At 40.7% G+C, this 14,583-nt stretch overlaps 1 protein-coding gene across 1 annotated transcript in view; it reads left to right on the top strand.

Moving 5' to 3' along the window:
- The window catches only part of Lamb1 (laminin subunit beta 1), a 70,065-nt gene extending 57,011 nt beyond the window's left edge, over positions 1-13,054 (top strand). Inside the window, exons 26-34 of the mRNA XM_090333006.1 lie at positions 1,610-1,794; positions 2,682-2,923; positions 6,932-7,135; positions 7,960-8,104; positions 9,647-9,854; positions 10,030-10,171; positions 11,974-12,150; positions 12,479-12,638; positions 12,763-13,054. Of these exons, the coding sequence (XP_090189132.1) occupies positions 1,610-1,794; positions 2,682-2,923; positions 6,932-7,135; positions 7,960-8,104; positions 9,647-9,854; positions 10,030-10,171; positions 11,974-12,150; positions 12,479-12,638; positions 12,763-12,899 (1,600 nt within the window). The 3' untranslated portion in view covers positions 12,900-13,054. The remainder of the gene's footprint in view (positions 1-1,609; positions 1,795-2,681; positions 2,924-6,931; positions 7,136-7,959; positions 8,105-9,646; positions 9,855-10,029; positions 10,172-11,973; positions 12,151-12,478; positions 12,639-12,762) is intronic.
- Positions 13,055-14,583: the final 1,529 nt, after the last annotated feature.

The raw sequence follows: 14,583 nt of genomic DNA, 5'->3' as shown, positions 1-14,583 counted from the left end.
CCTAGTGGTAGAGTGCTTACCTAGCATGCACAAAGACCTGGGTTTAATTCCTCGGTACCACATGCATGGAAAAAGCCACAAGTAGTGCAGTGGCTCAAGTGGTAGAGCTCTAGACTTGAGCCCTGGGCCTTGGGCAAGAGCTCTTCCACTGGGCTAAATCCCCAACCCCAGTGTGTATTTCTTTATAAGAAACAAGGTCTCACTATGCTGCCCAGGCTAGCCCCATCTTCTTGGGTTTGAATGATCCTCTTACCTAAGTAAGCTTCATGAGAACAAACCTGCCCACCACGATGGGTCCCTGTCCCAGGTTTTGTGCGCCTGTCATATCCCTGACAATGACAATTCTAGTCATTTGGGTGCCGAAGGTTCCTGACGTATGGTCTTTTCAGGTGTGAATTTCTTTTTTTTTTTTTTTTTTTTTGCCAGTCCTGGACTTGACCTCAGGGCCTGAGCACTGTCCTTGGGTTTTTTTGTTGTTGTTGTTTTTGTTTGTTTTTTGTTTTTTTTTTTGCCAGTCCTGGGCTTGAGCTCAGGGCCTGAGCACTGTCCTTGGACTTTCTCAAGGCTAGAGCTCTACCACTTGAGCCTCAGCACCACTTCCGGCTTTTTTCTATATGTGGTACCGAGGAATTGAACCCGGGTCTTCATGCATGCTAGGCAAGCACTTTAACCACTAGGCCAAACTCCTGGCCCTGTCCTTGGGTTTTCTCAAGGCTAGAGCTCTACTACTTGAGCCTCAGCACCACTTCCAGCTTTTTTCTATATATGTGGTACCAAGGAATCGAACCCGGGTCTTCATGCTAGGCAAGCACTTTAACCACTAGGCCAAATTCCCGGCCCTCAGGTGTGAATTTCTTTACAGTATGCAGACATAGAGGAATATACTAGACATTGATGAATCAAGTACAGCCATGCAGAAAGGAAGATTGCAGAGTAGTGAGCTGAGCTTGGGTTGCAAAGGAAATATGACAGCTTCGTTTCATTCCCAGTGAATGATCACTTGCTCCTCTGAGGGAAGCTGCTGGGAAGGGGGAGTATCTGCAGAGCTGGCTGGCTCCCTTTGTCTTCCTGGGGACTGGACGCCTCCTCACAGATGTAACATCCTGAAGGAGATGCTGGGGTTCAGAGAAGAACAGCTCCACGTGGGAGTCCTGTGTGTCTCAGTCCTAGTGATTCTATGGGCTTGGAGCTGCTTACTAACAAGCTTGAAGGCCACCCTGACCTGAGCTCATTACTACAGAGCCATGGAATCGGGCCATGGTTGTCCATAACATCAGGGCTGAGTGTTTCTCTGTAGTTTTTTTCAGTCGTAGGTGGATGACAAATTGTGAGATATAAGTTCCCTTATAAAAACAAAATCAGTACTTCAAGATGGAACTTTGAAATCACAGGAAACAATGAGTACAATATTAATAGAAAATGTAAAAATGAGTGTGTGGACGGGGGGAGTGGCAAATGCCTAAAATTCCAACTGTTGGGAGGTAGAAGCAGGAGGATTACAAGTTTAAGGCCTGTCTGGACTACAAAGCAAGTCCATGTCTCAAAAAGAAAGAAAAAGTAAAAATTAGACTTCTTTGCTTATTTTACATAAGTTTTTTTTTTTAAACAGGAAACTAACCAAAGATGTTACAGAAATGATGTCTCAAGTAGAAATAAAATTAGCTGACACAGCGTCACAAAACAATAGCACCACTGGGGAACTGGATTTGCTGCAGGCTGAAGCAAAAAGCCTGGACAAGACTGTCAACGAACTTTCTGAACAACTAGAATTTATCAAAAACTCAGATATTCGGGGTGAGCATTTCTTATACAGTAACTAAATTCTGGACAGTCAATTTCGTGGTCTACCATTTTTAATAAAATGAATAACCTAAAAAATAGATTCTAATAGTTTTAAAACTTCTGCTTACTGAGTCTGTGGCACAGATGAGGATTCAGTTTCCTGTGGTACTAATTTGTAACTTGTGTCACAGTTCAACTAAGAGATACAGCAACAGTCTCACAGGGAAAAGTGGTAGTTTAGTTAGACTAGACTAGGATACATGTTCTGATTTTTCCAGCTCATGATTTAGCTCTTGGGCCTTTCTTGGGAAAGACTCTTTGAATAATTAATCTATTATATTGTAATTCTGCAAATACTTTTACTTTCTGGAAATAGGAAGACTTGGAAGCCAGCCAGCAAATACATCCAGATCTTTCACAAATTCAGAGACCACATAAAAACCCTCCCTACCAAAGCAAAAGTAGAAACATACGAGATCGTGCTAAGTTGTCCTGTTTTATTTATGCACAGCTGACTTTTTTCTTGTTCTGTTCCAAGTTCCTAAAGCCAAAACATGTCATGCTGTTTTTTACTGTGGAGAATACTATTCATTTGTTACTAGTTGATACTAGCTAAATGAGGAAAGGGAAAAAAACCATCTGGACATAACTACAGGCTGCCTGGCAGCAGCTATCTGAAAAAACTGCATTTGCCTATATATAGAAGCAACATCTGCACAATTGACTTATTGTCTCTTTTTTACCCAGATGTTTGACCTCCTGCTAGGTGCCAATTTTTTTCCTTGAATTGTAAAACCTGATAGTAAATTCAGGGTCAGAAGATATCAAATTAGAGACACTACTGGAGGAAATCGTGTATAGGGAGATTAACTGTGGGCAACTTGGTTTCCTGCCCCTAGGTGCTTTGGACAGTATTACTAAGTACTTCCAGATGTCTCTTGAGGCTGAAGAGAGGGTGAATGCCACCACAACGGATCCCAACAACACTGTGGATCAGTCAGCTTCCATGCGGGAGAGAGTGGAAGATCTGCTGATGGAGCGAGAGTCCCAGTTCAAGGAAAAGCAAGAAGAACAGGCCAGCCTTCTTGATGAACTGTCAGGCAAACTGCAAAGTTTAGATATTTCAGCCGCTGCTGAAATGGTAAGATTTGGCTTTGGTTTCACATCCATGTCTTCATTGTTGTTGATTTTTTTTTTTAAAGAATTTATTAACATTGGTTTTTACATCATATTTTGAATGACCTATTTAACAAATATTCAAGAAGGGAATCTATATACAATCCCTGGCACTTAGATTTTAGAACATAATTAAAATTAGGCTGAGGGTTTGTATGTTGATATTGCTTTTTATAAAGATAAAACCCTTGTTTTCATTTCCTGGAGTTTATTTCTATAAATATTATTTTATATGACTAGAGGCACATGGCATTGTACCTTTTGTGTTCCTCCCATAATGTTTTTTAGCAGAAAAAAAAATCTTGGTTTGCCTATAATACGGTGCAGCTTGCAAATGAACCCACAGAATAACTCTTGATAACTCAGTGATGGCTCAAGTGACTGTGTGAATCAACCAAGACAGGAAAAATAGCATAGGGCTGAAGGCTCAGGCTCAGGTACGCAGGAGTCCAAGATCTGAAAATTGCAATTTGAAGACAGCCTGGAGAGAAAAGTCTTGAGACTCTTACCTCTAATTAATCAGTAAAAGCTGGATGTGAAGGTGTAGCTCAAGTAGTAAGAGTACCAACTTTGGACCGGAAGTGTGGCCTAGTGGTAGAGTGCTTGCCTAGCATGCATGAAGCCCTGGGTTCCGTTCCTTGGTACCATATACACAGATAAAGCTGGAAGTGGTGCTGTGGCTCAGGTAGCAGAGCACTAGCCTTGAGCAAAAAAAAAATACCAAGGACAGTGCCCAGGCCCTGAGTTCAAGCCACAGAACTGGCAAAAAAAAAAAAAAAAAAAAGCTGGGCCCACACCTGTAATCCTAGCTACTCAGGAGGCTGAGATCTGAGGATCAAGCTTCAAACCCAGCCCGGGCACAAAAGGACCTGAGACTCTTATCTCCAATTAACCTCTAGAAATGGGAAATGCTGCTTGACTCAAGGGTAGGGCAGTAGCCTTGAGCTGAAGAACTCAGGGACAATGCCCAGGCCTAGTTCAAGCCCCATGACCCACCAAAAAAAAAGGAAAAAGAACATGTATTTCCTCTGAATTCCCTGTCCTTAAGCTGTTTCTCTGTGATAGAGCACAAGAATCATGACTACTTTCTCATACTATGGAGGTATTGACTGGATGGGAGTGTGTGTCTTTTTGTCAGTCATGGGACTTGAACTCTGGGCCTGTGCACTGTCCCTAGCTCTTCAGCTCAAGGCTAACACTCTACCACTTGAGCCACTGCACCACTTTGAGTTATTCTGGTAGTTAATTTGGAGATATGAGTCTCCCACTTTCCCTGCCTGAGATGGCTTTGAACCTTGATCCTCATCAGATCCCAGCCTTTTGAATAGCTAGGATTATAGGCGTGAGCCAGCAGCACCCAGCTCTGGATGTATTTTTAATAATACTGGGTTCTTTTTACAGTGTGGACATAGTTTTATTAGAAGTGAAAAATCCATCTCTGTGGAAGAATTCTGAATTATTCCAAATGACTTTTCAAAAAAAATCATAAAGCAAAACAATTTCATTTTCCATGCATGTTAGCTGAAGTGTTCCTTTGTTCTGGTTCTCATCCCTGGTAAAGAAAACTTATTCACTTCCTAGAAGCTTTTACAAAGTAATTCTGGAGCCAAATGAAATTGAGTAGTGTGTTTAATGAAAATCAGGAAATAGGCCAAAAGAAACTCCTGTTTCCTTACTTCTTTTCATGGAAGGACACCAAGGAGAATTCAGATTGTTTCTTGTATTTTGTTGTTTTGTTTTGCTTAATTAGAATAAGACTTGCATTTTCTTAGCCTAGAGACGGGCATAGTTAAGAGGGAATGTGTATTGGAAACTATTACTAGTTTTGTCTTAGCCACCATCTTTCCTACTTCCTCACTTGCTCTGAAATAAGACAAAAAATACACATTTGCATTGTATTATGACTGATTTTATTCATGCTTGCAAGGACTGATATTATCTTGGGAAGCCTTTCAATATCAAGTCGAAATGAGTACACAGATCTCTTGTCACTGCTTATTAAATAAAAATGAAAAATGAGGGGCTAGGAGATTGGGCCTTGAGTGGTACAGTGCTTGCCTAGCATGCTCAGAGACCCAGGTTCAATTCCTTGGTACTATATACATAGAAAAGGGTAGAAATGGTGCTGTGGCTCAAGTGGTAAAGCTCTAGCCTTGAGAAAGCCCAAGGACAGCACTCAGGTCCTAAGTTCAAGTGCCAGGACTGGCAAAAAATAAATAAAAAAGCCTAGAGCAGTACATAAATTGCAGTGTATAAAGTTGTTATTTACAGGCATGAAGTGGCAGTTCTATCTTTTCATTTGTCAAAAAATCTCTATAAACCTCAGTGTAAAGCAGCAAAGCTTGCTAAATGATTTCTGCATTATAACCAAATGCAGCTTGGAGTGGCTTGGGGTAGATTCCTCTGGCCTGGTAAATAAATGAGTGCTTCCTCTGTGCAGGCTTTTTCTACCTGGTGAGCTTCCTGCCACCAGCTTTTCCAGCTCTTTTATCTCAGTCATTTATTGTGTGAAAACTCTATGGGCTTTACTCCGTCTTTTCTTAGCGAGGTTTTTTGTCCCCTCTAGTTCTTTTGTGGACATGCTGGTTTTCTCATGTCTGTTTTTCTTCATTGAAGCAATACAGATCTAGCTTGATGTCACATTGCAGTCTTAGGTTTGTTTTTCTGATTGGGTCTCATGGGCTTCTACGTCATACAGAATAGCCATTTTCCAAAGCTCTTTACAGTAAACCAAGAATGTGATTCTTACTAGATATAGGGGATTATAATTACCTTAAAGTTACCAGGTGAGTTGACTAACTTTTCTTACAAATTCGTCTCTTTAGAAAGTATTTTGGTATTTCATTGCAGTAAATTGTTTTCATTTTCTAAGAAAAGGCATCTTAAGATACTTTCTTCCGGGCCGGGAGTTTGGCCTAGTGGTTAAAGTGCTTGCCTAGCATGCATGAAGACCCGGGTTCGATTCCTCGGTACCACATACATAGAAAAAAGCCGGAAGTGGTGCTGAGGCTCAAGTGGTAGAGCTCTAGCCTTGAGAAAGTCCAAGGACAGTGCTCAGGCCCTGAGCTCAAGCACAGGACTGGCAAAAAAAAAAAAAAAAGATACTTTCTTCCTGCCTTTCTTGTCATGTAGCACACTTGTACTTTCTGAATTTGTACTTACTTGCCGTAACCACTCAAGGGAACTTTTGAGAAGTTTCTGGTAGGTAAGAAAAGGGAGCTGGTGGGATGTGGAGGTGAAGGGCAGTTTGGAAAAGCCACCTCCACCTTTTCTTCATACTGTTGTTTTCCATTTACATCTGTAGTGTAAATTTCTCCTGCTCAGAGCCCAGCAGCCAACTAACCCTGCCCTGTCCAGCAGTACTGACATCCTCAGCCATCTCTCCTCCCATTTCTTTTCCTATTTACCACACCCAGCTATTCTTGGCTACTTAAGTGGAGGAACTGTCTTCCTCACTAGGTGTGAAAGTTACTAAGAGGCAGTCATCCTTATTTATCAGAGCAGTTAACATGGTGCTGGGCCCAAAGAAGTTCCACTATACCTTTTGATTTTCTATCCACCTGCTTAGGGGGGAAAGGATGTGTCCTTTGGCTCTCACAATGGTCGGACCTTACTTGACTGTAGATAATAATGATACAGTGGGCAGAAAACAATGTGACATTGGGGCAGGTGTGAGACTTCCATTGGTCGTAAATAGGCTGGCTATTCCCTGAGCTCTTGCTCTTCTGCAGAATCCTATATAGTTTTTTCTTTAATACTTATAAAGTTTTTGTTATTGTAGAGGGGGTTACAGTTACCTAAGTCATGCCTTTCCTCACTCTCTGTATAGTTCATTTTCAACTTAGTGTGTGGTGAGTACCACTGCTGCCTTGCCAAGGACCACACGTGCTTGTTGTCTGGGGCCACCCAGGCCCTCACAGCTGTTCTGCCACAGACTCCTCTAACCCTGTGGCTGATCCTTGGCTCCTTCCAGACCTGTGGAACGCCTCCAGGGGCAGACTGTTCCCAATCTGAGTGTGGAGGCCCAAACTGCAGAACGGATGAAGGACAGAAGAAATGTGGAGGACCTGGCTGTGGTGGTCTGGTGACAGTGGCCCACAATGCCTGGCAGAAAGCCATGGACTTTGACCGAGATGTCCTGAGTGCCCTGGCTGAAGTGGAACAGCTTTCCAGGATGGTAAGTTTGTTATGTTTGTTCATGTTCATTTGAAGTCTAGAGAGGATCTGAAAGAAAGAGATCAATTCCAAATGCCATCAGCATTTCCATGTCAAGTATGAAAGGTCATGTTTTTTGTGTGGTCAAGGTGGTAAGAGATGAAGAGGTTTTATTCATAGATTTGGAATTCTTTTTCACCAAGTAGCTTTAGGACTGAACAAAGAGCCTTAACTGTACGATTTTAATATTGTAGCTCTAAGATTATTAGACAATCAAGATAACCATGTTTACAGTAAAAATAATAAATTAAGCTGTTAGCAAAGTAGCAAAGTTGTACATTTGAACTTTTGAAATGATTTTTTTTAAGCCAGGCGCCAGCGGCTCATGCCTATAATCCTAGCTACGCAGGAGACTAAGATACTTCGTGGTTCAGCACTAGCCCAGGTAGAAAATTAACCACCAGAAAGCAAGAAGTGAAGCTGTTGCTCAACGTGGTAGAACAGTAGCCTTGAGCAAAAGAGCTCAGGGACTACACCCAACCCAAGTTCAAGCCCCACAATAGACAAAAATACTTCTTTGGCATTTGTTCTTCCAAAACATTCTTCAGAAATATGTTGGTACCTGAAATGACATTTTATAAACCACCAAATGTGTCGAGTTAAAAACCATAAATTATAAATGCTAGCCATAAGAATACCATAGTTATGTGCTCAATATTTCCACAACACATAGGAAGACAGTAGTTTGTTAAATGGGAGAATGTGTTTTAGAGTACTAGTAACATTCTAGTTTGGTTTTTAGAAAGAGTGAAATTGTTCCATGGGGTATCTGTTCTTGATATTTAGGTCTCAGAAGCTAAACTGAAGGCAGATGAAGCAAAACAGAATGCTCAAGATGTTCTGTTAAAAACAAACACCACCAAAGAAAAAGTAGACAAAAGCAACAAGGACCTGAGAAATTTGATCAAGCAAATCAGAGACTTTCTGACTGGTAAGGAATTTTTTTTTTTTTTAGATCCTGAATTTTAGGTAAAATCCATTTCTGGCAGACTACTACTAGAAATGTTGCTTTATGTCCAAGTAACACTTTCAAGAAAGGAAAAAAATACCCATGTTAAGAAATGCATTTCTTAGGAAGCTTCAGTATGAGGGTAAAGGTGAATGTAAGCAACAGCCAGTGTCAGGCGGTGCAGGCTCTCCCTATGTGATTCCCAAGTCACACATGCAGAAATCAAAAGCATTTACTTACGTTAGAAATTACTTCTGTAGGGGCCGGGAGTTTGGCCTAGTGGTTAAAGTGCTTGCCTAGCATGCACGAAGACCCGGGTTCGATTCCTCGGTACCACATATACAGAAAAAAACCGGAAGTGGTGCTGAGGCTCAAGTGGTAGAGCTCTAGCCTTGAGAAAGTCCAAGGACAGTGCTCAGGCCCTGAGCTCAAGCCCAGGACTGGCAAAAAAAAAAAAAAAAAAAAAAAAGAAATTACTTCTGTATGTTTTTAAAGATACAAAATATGTAGTTTTTTTGGTATTGTCCCAAGTTTACAATTATGTAACTTAGAGTATCTGCTGCCTATTATAGTGAAAGTTCTACACCTTCAGAGTTTTGTTGCTGGTCACAATTCAAGTGTTAGTAAGGACATTATAGGCTACAGAAAATGCATTTTTTTTTCTTTTGTGGAATACCAGGTCTGGGCACTATCCTTGAGCTTTCTCAAGACTAATGCCCTACTACTTGAGCCACAGCACTACTCCTGGCCTTTTCTGTGTATGTGGTATTGAGGAATCCAACTCAGGACTTTGTATATGCTAGGCCCCATGCACTCTACCACTAGAACACTCTACCACTAGGCCCCATAATGGTCCTTTTTGATGGATGAAATTATCTCACTTCCAGTGTGATGAGTGCAGAAGACTCAAGTTTTATGTACTGTTCTTTCTGGTCTGCCATTTTTTTTCCTTAAAATAGCCCCTCATGGTTACAAAGTGGCTGCTAAAGCTTGATTTTCCATAAAAGCAAAGTATTTAATGAGAGGAATTTTATCATTTTATAAAGGGGGGAGTCAGCAGCTATGTCACATGCTCCTTCATCTTCTTGGTTCTGACTAGATTTCTCTCCTTTTCTCTAATTTCCTCAGTCTAGATAACTGGTAGAGGGTATCAGCAAGCTCTATCTGCACTTACATTCTCAAACATTCTCGCTGCCTTCAAGTCCCAACATTAAACAGCAGCCTGTGGTTTTATCACCCTGAAACCACTTACTCTGCCAGATTTGGAGACATGTTGAGTCCATTCTGTTTTCCAATCTGGAAGTGTCATTGACATTGTTTTCCTTCCAGACCTGACCAGTTTCTCTGTGATACCCTCAGTACCCCAGCCTCACAACCTGCAGTCATCCTCTTCACCTTGCTAGATTATACTCTCCAACAGGAAGTGTGCGCCTTGAGTAGTAGCCTTGGTACGCTATTCACAATATGTGATCCACATGATTGAAGGAGCAAGCCATCTGTGATTTTACAATGCCTTTGTTTCAGAGGACGGCGCCGATTTGGACAGCATTGAAGCAGTTGCTAATGAAGTATTGAAAATGGAAATGCCTAGCACCCCAGAGCAGTTACAAAGCTTGACAGAAGATATCCGTGAACGAGTGGAAAGCCTTTCTCAAGTAGAGGTTATTCTACAGCAGAGTGCTGCTGACATTGCCAGAGCAGAGACGCTGTTAGAAGAAGCTAAAAGAGCCAGGTACTTAGGATACCATGGCTACAGGGGATTCTTGTGCTAGAATGGAGGAAGGGATTTCTTTAATCAGTGAAGTTGTATGACTGTAGATCTTGTCAGGAATGTTAGCCTCTAAAAGAAAGGTTACTTCCTCAGAGAATATACTTTTTTCTTGTTAACAATATTGCATTTTATTCAGCAAAAGTGCAACGGATGTTAAAGTCACTGCAGACATGGTGAAGGAAGCTCTGGAAGAAGCAGAGAAGGCCCAGGTGGCAGCAGAGAAGGCAATTAAACAAGCTGATGATGATATCCAAGGAACCCAGACCCTGCTAACTTCGGTGAGATGCTAACAGTTGGCTTGTATCATGGGAGAAAAGACCCATGGATGTATTTTTATTCAAAAAGCAAGCACATGTCATCCATGAACAAGAATTCCTCAATTCAATAGTTAAAACAATTCTCTGCGTTTAGCAATCTGAAACTATCCTCACTAGAAAGCATGTTTTCAGCCTCCCCTTCTACTCATTATCGGGGGATGAATTTCAGCATGCTCTGCTAGCATTAGTTGACGGGTTAAAAAACCTTTCTTCCCCTACTGTGCTCAGTGAAATGAACTCTGCCTGTTCCTCAGCAAATTGCTCTTCTTAGTGCTACATATAATGCCACTCTATATAGAAATATACTTGGAAAAAAGTTTTTCCACTATAGTGTACTCTATAGTTAGCTGTCCATACTTTTTAGTTGTTCTTTTAACATGCTAGTGAACTTTATTTCAGTACATTAAAAATTACTATTTTGTGAAGCACATTGGGAGCCCCAGGCTGTGATTACTCACACCTAAAATCCTGCAGATTAGAAGCCAATCCATGCATGAAAGTCTAGGGCTTCAATTAACCACCAGAGCCAGAAGTAAAAGCTGGGGCTCACATGGTATAGAGTACCAGCCTTGAGTAGAAAAAAGGAAGGGAGCCTGGTGCAAACCCAGTAACATGGGCTGGGAACGAAGTCTAGTGCTAGAGTGCTCACCTCACATCCACGAAGCCCTGTTTGACTCCTTGGTACCACATACACAGAATAACCACAGCACCACTCTGGCTTTAAGTAGCAGAGCACTAGCCTTGAGCAAAAAGTATCCAAGGACAGTGCCGAAGCCGGGCCAAAAAAAAAAAAAATCAAAGACCCCAGTAACAGCACATGTAATACACTTGCTTGTGTGTAAATTTTGGAGACTTAACTAGTTATTGTATCATGGCTTATTTTCTGCTAGTTTTTTAAAAAGCTTGATTCTCCTTTAGAAAATCAAATTGTAAAACCTTAGGCAGAGGCCTAGATTCCACCCCCCCACTAAATAGCTCAATATTTAAAGCTTTCAGCTGTAACCTTGGGTCATATGTAATCTTACATTCCTATACAAGCTTTATAAAAGGAACATTCCTATAATTAGATTACACTACTAGAGTTTAACATTTAGAGTTGATTAAACTTCCAGAATGTGGTAAGAAAAAACGTTATGTGGAAATTCCTCTCATCTGCTTCTAAATTTTAAGTGTTCCTAAAATGCTTTCTCAACGTAGTAAAGCTTTTCAGGAGTGATTTTCAAGGCTAAGAAAATTTTTACACCAGACTCAGATCAGAACAATATGAACAAATATAGGTAATGGAGCAAGAATTGAAGTTTTCAATTATTTCCATTGGTCTAAAGAAAAATTGCAAAATAGCCTTTTAAGTCTCCCACTAACCTTGTAATACTTCCTTTTTCAGGAGGCAGGTTAAGTACTTAGGATTGAATTCAGGGTCTGGTACTTACTAGGCAGGTACCACTTAAGCCCCACATCTGTGTTAGGTACATTTCAGAAATGTACCTACTCCAGGCTAGCATCAAAGCATGACATTCCTCCTCCTCTCCACTCCCCCCCCCTCGTATCAGCCTCCCATGTAGTCAGGATTACAGGATTGATCCACTATATGTCCAATACTTGGTATTTGAAGAGGTTTGTGTGATTATAGAGGTAATGCAGATAAATAATCCCCACACCCAGATTCTCTTACTAAGATATATTTGTCACAATAAACCATAATTTATTCAGATTTCCTTGTAGTTTTTAACCTAATACTAACAGCTTACTTGATATTCTTTCAGATCGAATCTGAAACAGTAGCTTCTGAAGAAACTCTGTTCAACGCCTCTCAGCGCATCAGTGAGCTAGAGAGGAGTGTGGAGGAGCTGAAGCGGAAGGCTACTCAGAGCTCTGGGGAGGCTGACTACATTGAAAAGGCAGTGTACAGTATAAAACAAAACGCAGACAGTGTAAAGAAGGTAAGCCAACCAATACTGTACTCAGTACTGTGTTATTGAACTCCAGCTGTGTTGACATTTATAGTTGAGGGCACTTAACCGAATGTTTTATAAATTTCTACAATTTTGTTATATCTGCCTAATTTCTTGCTGTCAAGCCTTCAAATACCCTAAGCTACTCTCCCTATCCAGGCTGTCCTTCATCTCTTCCAGACAGCTTTCTTTAATATCTGTACAGAATGAGGGACATGCTGTAACCTTAAAATGTCCCTGAAATCTTTGAATCCAAAACGCCTGCCCTGAAAGCTGACTTATCCTTTGTGTTTTGTGTCTAAATGTGTAACTGCAGACTCTGGATGGTGAACTTGATGAAAAGTATAAAAAAGTAGAAAGTTTAATTGCCAAAAAAACTGAAGAGTCAGCTGATGCTAGAAGGAAAGCTGAAATGCTACAAAATGAAGCAAAAGCACTTTTGGCTCAAGCAAATAGCAAGCTGCAACTGCTCAAAGGTGGGTCTTTCTACCTGGCTTGATTTTATAAAATAATTTTACGGCATGCCTAAGACTTTGGATCTTGAAGTTTATTCACTTTGTCATCATTGGGATATAACTTGTTCATATTTATCTTCCACAGATTTAGAAAGAAAATATGAAGACAATCAAAAATATCTGGAAGATAAAGCTCAAGAATTAGTAAGGTTAGAAGGAGAGGTCCGTTCCCTCCTTCAGGATATAAGCAAGAAAGTTACTATATACAGCACCTGCTTGTAATACAGGAGAAAGGGCTAGAAGGTGGCTCTGGTGACCAAAGTAAAACAACTACATTTTCAAAAAATTGACTTAATCTTCAAGCTCATAACCTATTTAATGTTTTTAACCAAATTTTGTATGGAGTTAAAAAATAAAAGTACAGTGCTTTTGTATAAGTTTTGTAAGTCAATTATTCCTTGACCTGGTTTAGTGACTGTTCATGAATCCTTGAGTTCTCTTGCCACCAGCAGGATTGGAAGTCTGTAAATGTATTACTCATCTGCTTTCTATATCAACATCTCCCAAAAACTACTCCTCAGTGGGGTCCAGGACACAGCCTGTACGCCATCTCCATTTCAGTGGCTGCACTCCCAAACTTCTACTAAGTACTAGAAAGTACTAGAACTTGTAAAGAATTCACCTGTACTTTCAATACACGGTCTTGGTGGGCAGTTACCACTGCTACCAACTAAGCAGTACTATTCAAGAACAGATCCAATTTTACATAAAACATCACTGCTAAAGTATCTCTGCATAACTTAGGTGAAGTCAAGTTAATCACACAACAATCCATCCAACCCATAAAGCCATTAGCTGGGCAATGTTTCTCAGATTCTTCTCAGCCAAGGCTCTCCTTCCAGTGCATAAACCACGTGATTCACCCGTACAAGCAACTGGGGCTAGGCCTATATAAGTTTATGTAAGCAGGTATCTTGTTTAAATTATAACTTCTCTCTGGCCCAAAGCCATTATTTGCCATTTTCATTTAGGTAAGAATCATAGTAACTATAACAAAATGGTAATCCCATCTTTTTTAGTAGAAACATTCCCTATGCCATTCATCTACAACTATACAATACCTCAAATACTCATTTTCACAGGACAGTTACCCTTCAACTCAAGCCCCCAAATCTGAGAACTTAGTAGGTAACAGTAAATGAACATTTCAAACTTGCTGTACTATTCCCCTCTCATGTATCTACATGCTGAATGAGAACCCTGTAGCAGAACTACAAAATAGTTAAGCTCTGCTCGACCAGGATTTCATATTTTACTACTATACAATCAAACTTTCTTGTGAGCCAGGTGCCAGTGGCTTAGACCTGTAATCTTATTCAGAAGACTGATATCTGAGGACTGAAGTTTGAGGCTGGCCCAGGCAGCAAAGTCTGTAAGACTCTCATCTCGTTAACTCACAGAAAAAAAACCACAAGGAGAGCTGTGGCTCAAGTGGCAGGGCACTAAGCCTTGAGCAGAAGACAAGAGTTCAAGCCTCAGGACTGGGGGAAAAAACATGGCATATTTGATATTTATTAATGTAATATTGAGATTTCTAGTTTAAAAGATGCAGAGTTCACATCCAATAGTAGCTAAGTAGTACACATGACAACCCTCATGCCTACAACTGCAAACTCAGAACCAGATATCCAGAACAAAACATGACAATACTGGAAAACAGACTCAGCAGACAGAAGGTAAAGGAGAAACGATGCTCAGGAGGAACTACCCTAGAAGACTCAGTTTGAACAAGCTTTCACTTAAAGAGGATGAAACATTCCATTGGTTGAAGAATCAAGAGTTTGAAGTAGCCACAACAACTGGAACAGGTAGAAGAAAATCTCAGATTTGCCCAATCTCAAAACTAATATAGACTAAACAATAGGGCAGATTTTCAGCTACTCCTCCACCCACCCCACCCACCCAA

This window comes from Megascapheus bottae, chromosome 5, assembly GCF_031878675.1.
Source record: "Megascapheus bottae isolate mThoBot1 chromosome 5, mThoBot2.hap1, whole genome shotgun sequence".
In the NCBI taxonomy this organism is placed as follows: Eukaryota; Metazoa; Chordata; class Mammalia; order Rodentia; family Geomyidae; genus Megascapheus; species Megascapheus bottae.
The sequence above is the reverse complement of the archived record's forward strand: the minus strand, read 5'-3'. Positions and strand labels throughout refer to the sequence as shown.